At 38.9% G+C, this 13,119-nt stretch overlaps 1 protein-coding gene across 1 annotated transcript in view; it reads right to left on the reverse strand.

Annotated features, from left to right (window-relative positions):
- Positions 1-13,119, reverse strand: part of GLUD1 (glutamate dehydrogenase 1) — a 36,357-nt gene that overhangs the window by 13,411 nt on the left and 9,827 nt on the right. The window contains exons 2-5 of the mRNA XM_061161965.1: positions 9,896-9,976; positions 9,316-9,371; positions 8,362-8,425; positions 4,414-4,508 (exon numbers count right to left, since the gene is read on the reverse strand). Coding sequence (XP_061017948.1) covers positions 4,414-4,508; positions 8,362-8,425; positions 9,316-9,371; positions 9,896-9,976 — 296 coding nt within the window. The remainder of the gene's footprint in view (positions 1-4,413; positions 4,509-8,361; positions 8,426-9,315; positions 9,372-9,895; positions 9,977-13,119) is intronic.

The following is a 13,119-nucleotide window of genomic DNA, read 5'->3' on the forward strand; positions in this document are numbered from 1 at the left end:
CTTCATGGCAAATAGATGGGGAAACAATGGAAACAGTGACAGACTTTATTCTTTTTGGGCTCCAAAATCACTGCAGATGGTGACTGCAGCCATGAAATTAAAAGATGCTTGCTCCTTGGAAAAGTTATGACCAACCTAGACAGCATATTAAAAAGCAGACACATTACTTTGCCAACAAAGGTCCATCTAGTCAAAGCTATGGTTTTTCCAGGAGTCAGGTATGGATGTGAGAGTTGGACTATAAAGGAAGCTGAGCGCTGAAGAATGGATGCTTTTGAACTGTGGTGTTGGAGAAGACTCTTTAGAGTCCCCTGGATTGCAAGGAGATCCAACCAGTCCATCCTAAAGGAAATCAGTCCTGAATATTCATTGGAAGGACTGATGCTGAAGCTGAAACTCCAATACTTTGGCCACCTGATGGGAAGAATTGACTCATCTGAAAAGACCCTGATGCTGGGAAAGATTGAAGGCGGGAGGTGAATGGGACGACAGAGAATGAGATGATTGGATGGCATCACTGACTCAATGGACATGAGTCTGAGTGAGCTCCGGGAGTTGGTGATGGACAGCGAAGCCTTGCATGCTGCAGTCCATGGGGTCAAAAAGAGTCAGACACAACTGAGTGACTAAACTGAACTGAACTGAAACTGCAGCAACCAGAACAGTGTGCAGCAGATAAATCGATGGGCGGGACATGAGAAAACAGAGTCTTAATGTATATAGGAAGTCAATATAAAATACAAGAAGCATTTTACCTCAGTGGCTAAAGTATGTACTACTTAATAAACTGAGGTGATTTGCTACCCGTATGAAATAAGATAAAGTGCCTTATTTCATCCCCTATCCCCTACCCTCCAATGTTCTAGCTGGATAAGTTGAAGAATGACTATAAATATTTTACAGAGAGAATTTAGGATTGTGTTAGCTGTATCATTACCAACAAAGAGGATAAAGTAAAATAACTAAAATGGTCTAGTAAAGTGATTTATGGAATTAGTAGTTTTCCCACAGTTTTCCTTCATGAATAGTTAATGCTTATGAATACAGAATTACAAACCAGGTGCCAAATGCTTTTGAACAGAGAAAATGCAAATGTTGGAGCTGACAGCAATCCTCTCTGAGGTCAGGCACTGTGCCGGCTGGCTGCGAGCTGCCCCGCATACCTAATTGTTCTGGAAAGCCTGGGTCAGGGTGGAGACCTTGCTTGCTTTCCAGTGCCCTCACATCTGAACATAAGTAACAAAAACTATGGCTTCTTATCTTAGGCCTGGCCCTGATTTTGGATATCCTATCACTTTATGGACAGTCTTTTACCAGCGTTTAGTCTAAGGTTTAGTTGGCAAAGCCTCACAAGACTTTCTTTTGTCACCTTTGGGTATGAGCTAGGAAATAACAATGTACTGCCCACTGCTTTGTCCTATTCAATCTAATGCTCTGCTTAAAAAGACCATACCCAGAGCTCATTTAACATAAAAAGGTAACATAGAAAAGCAACCTTTTAGGAATGGCAGTCAAAACCAAAATTCTTTGAAGTGCCTCATACTGCTCCTGTTTTATTTTAGGGGATTTGCAGAATTTACCTGGTGTAGTATTTATACTTATTTTTTGTGCTTACCAGGAGCCACATTATACTATGACTCACTTAATCCTAATGACTTTCTCATGAACTAGGTACTATTGTCATTTTTCTAGATGAGGAAAGCGAGACACAGAGAGCTTAAGGCACTTGCCACAGGTCACAGAACTGGTATGTTAAGGAGTCAGTTCTAGAACCCAGCGTGTTTACCTGTGCTCCCAAGTAGACACATACTATATCACCTCAGGAAATGAGACAAGTCTAAATTCCTCCACTAGATGCTGTGGCCCCCTTCCTCTCTTCTAGAGGAAACAATATTCCTCCTCTTCTAAGGGTGATTTTCCACTAGGGCCCGTAAAAGATGAATCTGTGGCCCACAGCCAATCAACATGCCAAACAACAACAAAAACCTTTCTCTTTGGAAAACAGGCACCTTTCAAGCTGCCTTCTCGCCAGCGCCATTTTTCTCGAGTGAAGGCTACTCTTCATGCCCCACTGCACTCTCAGCAGCCCCCTGAAGCCTGGCTCCATTCTCACTATTCCAACCTAGTTGCTGAATTGGCCTCTTCTCAGAATCACCCCCAACACCCACAACGCAGAGCTCTCAGTACTTCTCATTCTTTTGTAACTAACTGCTTGCCCCTCCACCCCGCAAACGCTCTTCAGTCTGTCCATTCCTTTCAATTCTACGGCAGGCCAATAGCGCTTTGGGGCTCCTGGGGAGTCTTCTCGCCCCAACAATCCCATTTTCTGCTGCACACAGGGTGAAGCTTACGGTGGCACACACCTGCTTACTGAGCATTTCACTGGCTTCCCTCTGTTTTCAGGCCAAAGCCCAAAGTCCTTGCTGTCACCTACAATGTAGGAATCTGGTCCGACTCTCTTCTGCGGGCCTCTCTGACGCCCTCTCTACTCTGGCTACCATAGTCTTCCCTCAGCCTCTCAGGTTCGCTTCTTTTCACATAAGGACCTAGGTGCTTCCTTCTGCCTCTAACCCTTGGCTAGCACCACCTCCCCTTGGTTCGTAAGTACTCCTCTTTCAGAGTAGACCAAAAGGTTACAACTCAAGGAGGCTTTTCTGATCCTACTCCAGAGATGTGGTTAGGTTCCCAGTACTCTTTACATGGCATCAAAACGCTTCCTTCTAGCCTTTACCCCAATTGTATTGAACACCTTGCTTGTAGTTTATTATTTTTTTCATTCTCCAATGTTTAAAAAAAATTAATTTATTTATTTTAATTGGAGGCTAATTACTTTACAATATTGTAGTGGTTTTTGCCATACATTGATATGAATCAGCCATGGGTGTACATGTGTCCCCCATCCTGAACTCCCCTCCCACCTTGCTTGTACTTTATAAGCCTCGCATGTAGTAAGTGATCTCTCTATATTTTTAGAATAAATTGTGAGCAGTTAGGGTATGGAGTTCTTAGAGGAAGAGAATCAGGCAAAGCCTTCCTCACAAAAGAGAAGCCATTCTGTTATCTAAGCCTGTCCACAATGCTTGTACTTGAACAGGTCTCAGCACTCAACCATCAGATCAACTGAAACCTAACAGAAGATGTTGACCTTTTCTGATCTTAATAAGTTCAGTTAACTAAAGCTTGGACTCTGCCAACCCCCCAAGCCCCTTCATGAATATGCATGTACCCTCAGCTTAAAAGGTTCCCGCTTTTGCTGTTCTGGGAGACACTGCTTTGGGAAAGATCCCTAGTGCTCTCTGACTTGCTCTGAGTAGTAAACCAAGCCAACCTTCAGTTTGGTCATGTCTTGGCCTGACACCCATCCAGGTGAATCCAGTTTTTGGGTAACAAAATGTCTTCGGTTACCTTCTCTTTCTATTCCTTAAGTGGTTCTCAAGGTCCCACCCTTTCAAGGACAGAACGTTAACTGTCCTTGTGTTCTGTGTCAGTGGCACTACTTCCACTCAGTCCAGAGACTCAAGTCCTCCTGGTTCTTTCTGACTCAACCTTGTCCTTCGCCTTGGTCCCACATGTGCAGCCCTGTACTGCTCCCACTGACTAGCAAGTAAAACAAAAACACTGGGACTTGAGTATTTTCTTATTCTTTCATGTACTTCTTCATTCTCCCATTACCTTTCTAAATGTGCCTTATCTTCAGGCAATCTGAGCTCTACAGTTTCTCTGCCTATTCCCCAAATCTCCACATTTGAATTCTATCCATTTTCAAGGTCTAGCCCTGACCAAATACCTCCTTCCAGGAAGCCTGCTTTCAGAAACTCTCCACCCTGCTATTACACTATCTCCATACCTTCCTTATCTGCCTAATGTGTCTTAGTTTCTTTGAGGGAAAAACCTGAATTGAATGCTTCTTTATTTCCCATCTACTGTCTTGAAATGAATCCTGCCCTGGTAGGTGATCTCTGAGGGTCCCATCCCAGTGCTGAGAACAGGACTGCATGTCAGTAAAAGCTCAACCCAAGTTCACTATATTTATGATGTAAGATTGTTGTTTAGTCACCAAGTTGTGTCTGACTCTTTTGCAATCCCATAGACCGCAGCCTGCCAGGCTCCTCTATCAATGGGATTTCCCAGGGAAGAATACTGGAGTGGGTTGCCATTTCCTTCTCCAGGGGATCTTCCTGACTGAGGGACTGAACCTGCATCTCCTGCATTGGCAGGCAGATTCTTTACCACTGAGCCACCAGGGAAGCTCATGATGTAAGATGGACAGGAAGTAAAACAATATATAAAACAAGACATGATTAAAGGAGAGGAGAAAACCTCAATGAATTTTCCCCTTATATACATCATCCTTTGAACTGTTACTTCTGAAAGATAACAAATGAAGCCTTCAGGGCTTTGATGAGTACTCACATAGTGCCCTATGGTGCTGGCATAGGTGTCAGCAATCCAGGACATCTCCCGCTCGCCTGTGCTCATGTCCGGGGCAGGCACATCAATGCCAGGACCTGGGGACACAGAGAGAGGGCATCGCACCAATTTTTAAGACAAATGCATCTCAAACACATCCTTGCAGTTCTCTATAATAACAAAGCTACTGTGGCTAGAAAACTTCAGATTTCATCTAGGTTACTAATTCAAATCATAGAAATACTAAATGTTCCATTACAAAATCTGACACACACAGTGTTACGTAACTTCTCCCACTAGTGTTCACTTGCTGTGAGTTTGGAAATTAGCTTTGCACAACAGATACACCACTCAACAGACTTCTGAACGTGCACGCATAGGCAAACCAGTTTAACCTCTCTTGACCTCAGTTCCTTAAACCGCACTTGGAGATTACAGTGGCGTAAGAGGTTGCAGTCAGAAAGTTGATGTGTATGACACAGCACGATGACATAACCTGCTTCCTGGGGATGTAAGCCCTCCTCACCAAGTAGAAAAGGCAAAAACACACATTCTTGAGGCAACTATGTTAAGCCCATAGTACTTTTACCCGTGACAGAATCCTGTTTTGACCTATTATTAAAAGCTTACTCTGTATAGAAAGTTTTAGACCTTGGCTTTCAGTTCCTCAGAGCAGCAAATTAAATGGTTTGACGGTAACAAGAAGTTAGCCCACAGGCAGTGACAAGTAACAATGACAGTACTAATGCTGATGTCCTATGAGATCTCAGATAGAAATGTATTAAATGGTGACGACTTAAATCTGTAAAGGCAGGAATAGATAGAAATATACTCATCAAATGGTAAGTAAGAATACAAAACCACCTGTTTAGTGGATCAGTTAACTAAAATACAGTATATCATGCAAAGAAATACTATTCAGCAATTACAAAGAATGATGTGCACCCATGTAAATGACTTGGAATCATCATTAAAATGTACATGTGGGGAAAAAAGCAGGTTTTGTATAGCAAGTATAAGTTCCCATTCATATAAATTTCTCTTTCTTTATACATTTGTTATTGTTTAGTCGCTAAGTTGTGTCAGACTCTCTGCAAGCCCATAGACTGTAGCCTGCCAGATTCCTTTGTCCATGGAATTTTCCAGGCAAGAATACTGGAGTAGGCTGCTATTTCCTTTTCTAGGGAATATTCCCTACCTAGGGATCAAACTTGCGTCTCCTGCAAGTTTGGGAGGCAGATTCTTTACCAGTGAACCGCTAGAGAAGTCCTTCTCTATATATACCTTTGTGTAATAACTATACTTATTTCCATATAAATGTATGCAGAGGTTTAGAAAGATGAACAAACTCTTTCACTATATTTAGAGTTCAGTCTTGTTTATAGCTTTCTATATTGTTTCAACTGTAAACTACAAACTCATTACCTTTATAACAAGAAAACCACAACTTTAAAATGACAAATTGCTCCTGCATCCTTTTAGAGGTTCCCAGATGGCTCAGTAGTAAAGAATTCACCTGCAATGCAGTAGACATGGTTCAATCCCTGAATCGGGAAGATCCCCTGGAGAAGGAAATGGCAGCCCGCTCCAGTATTCTTGCCTGAGAAATCCCATGGACAGAGGAGCCTGAAAGGCTACAGTCTATGGGGTTGCAAAAGAGTCATATGACTCAGAGACTAAACTATTACCACCACCACCCAAAGTAAAAGCACAAAGTATTATTACTACTCCATACAAAATCAATATATAGGGATACACAGATTACAAATAATTCCTGAGTTACAGGTAAATTCTCAAATACCTTACAAAGTACAGGTGTGAAAGTCTAGCCTTTTAACACTCAATCCTGTAACAGTAAAATGGGATAAAAAGTTGACTGAAAAAAGCAACTGCTTTCACAGGAGTATAGAGGTAAAGCTAAACAGGTAATTTTGGTGCACAGTGATATAGGGGGATGAAAAGGGAAATCCACAGTTTAAAAGACGATATCCAAATGCACATAACAGAATTAACACCCTTTTACAAACTAAAAAAAAAAAAGAAAAATGAAGGACCACTTCTCAATTCATTCTATGAGGTCAGTATTATCTTGTTATCAAAGACTTCATAAGAATACTGAAGACCAGTATCTCTTAGAACAGTATCAGAAAAAATAAAATACTTATGAATAAACTTAACAATAAGTATACAAAACTTGTACCTAGAAAACTATAAAATATGATTAAACAAATGGAAAGACATTCAGTACTCATGGACAAGAAGACTCACTATGGTTAAGATGGCAACACACTACAGATAAGTCAACAGATTCAAAGCATCCCTACCAAAACCCCAGGTGACAATATTTTTTTTTGCAGAAATTGAAAAGCTGACCTTAAACTCATTCAATATGACAGGGCTAGGACCCAGACTCAGGTCTAACTCATAGTCTGACACTCTGTGGAAAGGCAAGTCAGAAATAACTGAAATGATGTCAATGCCAAAGGTTTGCTCAGGACTAATTCTGTGCCCTAGAGAGAGGAAAAGAAAGCCAACGGCCTCCCTCTTAGGCTACAAAGTTTTCTGGGCCCGGGTGTCAGCTTAGTTGCAGAGCAGCTTAGTAAAGCTTTTATACATGAACAAAAAAGTTAAATTGCTAATATTTAAGCTTTCAGTGTTTCAATGAATCACTTTTTAACCTTTGAAATTACAGGGTTCTTATCAATATAGAGAAAATGAAGCTGTATATACTCTATATATGGGCAATAAATACAACTGAATAAAGTCTTAAAACTATTAAATATGTTTGATTTAAGCTAAGCTATGATGTAAAAAATTATGAAGGCTACCAGAATTAGTAGTTATTTTGTCATCTCATTAGTGCTTCCCCTATACAATGACTGCAAGTAAAGCCCACAGCAGTGCCAGGGAGGATGCATGCCAAGAATCCAAATGCCTTTTAAATTATGAAAGACAGGACAAATCTAGTAAAGCTCTAGTGTTACTTGAAGGGGAAAATGTCAAAATAGAAATATATTAAGTTAATAGGAACTTGTCAACAGTGAGAAGAATACTGAGAAAGAAAAACAGAGGGGCAGGAAAACAGAAAAAGGAGCTTTACTTCCTTGTTTAGTTTTCTGAGTTTACTATGTTAAACTAAGGTAGCAAAATTCTATCAAAAGATTTTATTCTTTTTTTCTTTCTTTTTTTTTTTTTTTTACCACAAATTAGAATCTTTTGGGACAATAAACAGGTTTAATTTGCTTGAGACCTAAAAGGATTAAATAATAATTATACATCAAATAATTATTCACATCTCACACAAAATAATGTATGATACACATAATACTATGATACAAAAACATAAAGAAAATGAGTATCAGTACCCTCAGAAATTTAGTCTGACTGGCAAAAACTCCTAGTAACAAACATTAGGAGCCCCAGGAATCAGCCAGTGATGGCAGAGTGAGTCATCAGAATGAGCCTCCACACACCTCCCAGCCTGCGCCCATTTCTCTGAAGGGAAAGGCCTGCTTCAGCCTCCAATTCCAAATAGCATGTTTTCTCACTGCTTTCAGAACAGAATTACTACTGCAAAACTCCTTTTTGCATATTAAAAATTATTTATAATGAAGGTATTATTTAGTTCCTAAAATCTTTTTGGATGTCACAATTGTGACTGTGCTTGTGGTTCAATGCTGTTACAGCGATCAAAAACCTTATAATGTTATGTCTGCACAAGGAGAAGAGGTGCAAGTGACCTCTGCTGCTGTCCACACTGTATCCTGAGAACGTGAACTTTTCTATTAGAGGGGTGTCTCACCATGTCTAACACAGAACCCAATTTCTCAAAGTAAAAGGACAAGTCTATCCATGTCTGTATCCATGTACAGACAAAAGCAGGAGTTTAAAATTATGACAACTACTTTTTAGATGTTCCCACACTGTGGAAACCTACATGGCAATACATACCAATAAAGCCCTTCTTTGCCAGCTCCATAGTGAACCTCCTTGTGATCTTTTCCAATTCATTATCCTGTAAAGGAAAAAGGTGAAAACATAGACAACAATGAAAAAATGATTTTTGACAGAAAAACCACTCGAGAAGATAACTAAGAGTTGCATCCTATTTTCTACTTATAGAACATTTTCATATTATCTTCTTGTGTAATCTTCAGAAAAACAACTCCTAAAGTAGGCATTTCCATTTTAAATGGAAATTAAATTTTAAATTTCTGAGACCAAAAATTAGGTTACCTAAAAAGGACAGGGAAGTCTAGTGTGCTGCAGTCCAAGGGGTCGCAGAGTTGGACAAGACCTAGTGACTGAATAACGAGCAACAGAGAGTAGCACTAGTGCTCAAGCTTGTTCTTCTTGTATTAATATAGGGTCCTATGGGCAATCCTCATGGTTTACTTTCATTTAATCACAATTTTAAAAACATATACATTGTTTGTATGCAGATATTAATTCATATAATTTATTAAACTTAATACAGAGGTTAATTAGTAACATTAACTTGGAATTGATAGGAAAAATAAAATTTTTACCAAACTATATATCACTAGAACCTTGAGATCCCAACATAAAAACCTCAGATCATAGTTATATTAGTATATGATATATTTATATATAGTATATTTACATTATAGATATATATAACAAACATGTACACAAATGCCTAAGAATATGAATGTATACCAATTACCTTTTAACCAAGTAGGAAAATAAAAAAGGACATTGATGTAAACAGGTGAACTTTTATGTGGCAAAACATTCAATGAGTTAATTGTCTACTTGTTTTTTCATTGCTTTTAAAAGCAATAGGAACCATTAATCTCCCCGGTATAAGGGATACACAGAAGCACAGTAATTTCAAGTCCTTTATAAATGTACCATGTGCACTAATGTCATTTTGATACTTACAGTATAGTTCTTGGGATTGATCTTAACACCAGCTTTGGCACCCCCAAATGGCACATCTGAAAGAGAAGTTTGAAAGCTGTTATTACATATAAAGGATAAAAGAATTAAAAAGGCAGAAAACACTATGTAATACTATTAAAGTGTGATGCTTTTAGCTTTAGTTTCAGAAAGTTCAGTAAATAAGCCCACAATGATCTCTCCTAAAATGATATAATATAAATTCTAAGAGTATGCAAATTATAGTGCATATCTAATCAGAGTGCCTCACTATGTCTAAAATATAACAAAGTATTTTTCTTGTACTATGGTTTGGCATTATTTACAGAGTATGGAAAGGGGTTTAAACAAATATCTACACTTTAGGAAAATTCAGTTAATTCCTATAAAAAGTTTCCCATTTAGAAAAAGGTAAACCAAGACATATAGAAAAACGATGTAAGTCTTCTGCAACCTAAAAAAGGCAAAACCTCCCTCAAACACTTCTCCTAAGGTATATTTCTCTAACATCTTAAAAGTAACCTTGTATGCAAACATATTTCCCCAGAGTTCTTATTAGGTAGCAACAAAGGAGATCGCTTACCAACCACTGCACACTTATATGTCATCAGAGAAGCCAGAGCTTTTACTTCATCTACACTCACATCAGTGCTGTAACGGATACCTGGTTGTTAAAAAAAAAAAAAAAGATGGGGTGAGAAAGAAGGGGATGTATTTAGAACATCCAGCATGTTGAAAAAAAAATACAAGAACTCAAAAATGTCCACACTTTTTAAAGAACAATTAAAGTAGCTTATAATTAAAGAGTCAGTAACAGATAAGAGTTCTCTGGTGTCCCAGTGGTTAAGACTTTGCCTTCCAATGCAAGTGGTACAGGTTCGATCCCTGGTCAGAGAACTAAGATCCTGTATGCCCCAACAGAATGAGCACTGAATTTGATTCAAATATTCTGATATTTTAGAGAAAAAGATCTGCCCACAAAGGTCTGTATAGTCAAAGGTATGATTTTTCCAGTAGGCATGTATGGATATGAGAGTTGGACCACAGAAAAGGCTGGGCATCAAAGAACTGATGCTTTCCAATTGTGGTGGAGATGACTCGAGCCCCTTGGATGGCAAGGAGATCGAACCAGTCAATCTTAAAGGAAATCAACCCTGAAAATTCATTGGAAGGACTGATGCTGAAGCACCAATATTTTGGCCAACTGATGTGGAAAGCTGACCCACTAGAAAAGATCCTGATGCCGGGAAAGACTGAGGGCAGGAGGAGAAGGGGGCAAAAGAGGATGAGATGGTTTGATGGCATCACCAACTCAATGGACATAAATTTGAGCTAATTCTGGGAGACAGTGGAGGACAGAGGAGCCTGGTGTGCTGCAGTCCATGGGGTCACAAAGAGTCAGACACGACTTAGCAACTGAATAACAACATATAGATATTTAAATGTATATTATATATAAAATATATGCACACCACATCTTTATCTGGTCATCTGTTGGACACTTTGAGTGCTTCCATATTTTGGCTATTACAAATAATGCTGCTCTAAACACTGAGGTGCATGTATCTTTTTGAAATTAGTATTTTCATATACATTCCCAGAAGTGGAACTGCTAAATCATATGGTAGTTCTGTCTATATTTTTCTTGAGGAACTTCCAGCCTTCCAGAAATTGGCTGCACCAATTAACACTCCCACCAATTCTACTGTGTTCCTTTTCTCTACTTCCTCACCAACATTTGCTATTTGTGGTCTTCTATTTTTAAATTAGGTTGTCTTTTTAGTATGGAGTTGTAGGAGCTGTTTATATACTTTAGATATTTAACCCAAATGTTTTCTCCCAGTCAGTAGATAATGTCTTTTCACTTTGTTGCTGGTTTCCTTTGCCTTAGGAGACAGATCCAAAAACAAATATTGCTATGATTTATGTCAGAGTGTTCTGCCTTTGTTTTTCTCTAAAAGTTCTATGGTTTCCGATCTTACCTTTAGGTCTTTAAGTTTTGAGTTTATTTTTGTATCTTTTCCCAATTGTATATTCTTGCCTCCTTTGTTGTAGATTAATTGACTCTAAGTGTGTGGGCTTATTTATGGGCTCTCTATTCTGTTCCATTGATCTATGTGTCTTTTTTGTGCCAGAAATACACTGTTTTGATTTCTGTAACTTTGTAGTATAGTCTGAAGTCAGGGAGCATGATACCTCCAGCTTTGTTCTTTTTTTCTCCAGATTGTTTTGGCTATACAAGATATTCTGTGGTTCCATAAAAATTTTAGGATTATTTCTTCTAGTTCTTTGAAAAACTGTTATGAGATTTTGATAGGGGTTGCATTAAACCTATTGATTACTTTGGGTATTATGGACATTTTAATATTATGAATTCTTCCCATCTATGAACACAGGATATTTTCCACTTCTTTTTATCTTCAATTTCCTTCAATCTTCAACATCTTAGGTCTTTTATCTCCTTGGTTAAGCTAAAAAATTGCTTAAATACTAAAATGTGTTTATACAAATTAATGAAAAGGATTTACTTAGGCATGTTAATGGGGCTTCCCTGGTGGCTCAGCAGTAGTCTGCAATTCAGGAGACCTGGGTTCGATCCCTGGGTGGGGAAGATACCCTGGAGGAGGGTATGACAACCCACTCTAGGACTCTTGCCTAGAGAATCGCATGGACAGAGGAGCCTGGCAGGCTGCAGTCCATAGGTTGCACAGAGCTGGACATGACTGAAGTGACTAAGCAGCAGGCATATCATTTAGTGGAAACTAAGCTAGGCCAGAATCTGGGTTGGGTGTAGCGCCCATCATTTTCTAACAAGTGAATCCCCACCCAGACAGCAGCTGCAATGGATGTCTGCACCCGCTCACCTGGTTGAGCAGTGAGGTATAAGCAATGCCCTTAGGCTTCACGCCAGAATTGCTTGGGGTAGTGTGTTTGAGGCAGCTGGCACAGTGTCTGCATGTGGTCAATACTTCACTCTCAACTATTTTCACTTCTATAATAAGTATTACAAAGTAGTGGCAAATAGCAAAGAAATGTACATTTCAAAAGTCTAAATGGATAGCATTTTAAGCAGTTCAATGAACTTTGATTTTATTACTTCTCAAGATAAATTCATAGGGGTGGTAAAGTAGTGCACTACTAAGAACCAGCATTTTTCTTCTTATATAGAAAGCCCTCTTATCAGTGTGCTTTTAGAGTCTGTGCAAGTAGTCACTAAATTATATTAACTTCTTTTTTCTAAAAGATTTTTTTTAATGTGGACCAGTTTTTAAAGTTTTTTCTATTGAATTTGTTACAATATTGTTTCTGTTGTGTTTTAGTTTTTTCACCAGGAGGCATGTGAGATCTTAGCTCCCCAATCAGGGATCAAACCAGCACCCCCTGCATTAGAAGGGGAAATCTTAATCACTGGACCACCAGGGAAGTCCCCCTTCCTTCCTTAAGAGGGGGAAAAGTTACTCTCCCTTACCCAGTGCTTATAACTAATGTATTCAACGAAAAACAGCTTGAAATATTAACATTCATAAATCAGACAGAAATTTAAGTTCTAGACTTAAGTGCTCACTGGAAACCAGACCCTTCTTTCTACAACATGGTGTAAACAAAATGTATATTTTATTGCAAAAGTCCTGGAATGATGAGTCAGAAACTGCATGTAACAAAAAACATGTTTCCACTGGATGGCACCCAGGAATTCCTGTTTGTAAAGTGAAATTTTCTTTCCTAGCCACACCCATTTACAGAATTCAACTGAAAGACACTGAAGAACAGTAGTTACATAAATTACCTCTCATTCCACAGGCATTT

Source organism: Dama dama, chromosome 15 (assembly GCF_033118175.1).
Source record: "Dama dama isolate Ldn47 chromosome 15, ASM3311817v1, whole genome shotgun sequence".
NCBI lineage: Eukaryota > Metazoa > Chordata > Mammalia > Artiodactyla > Cervidae > Dama > Dama dama.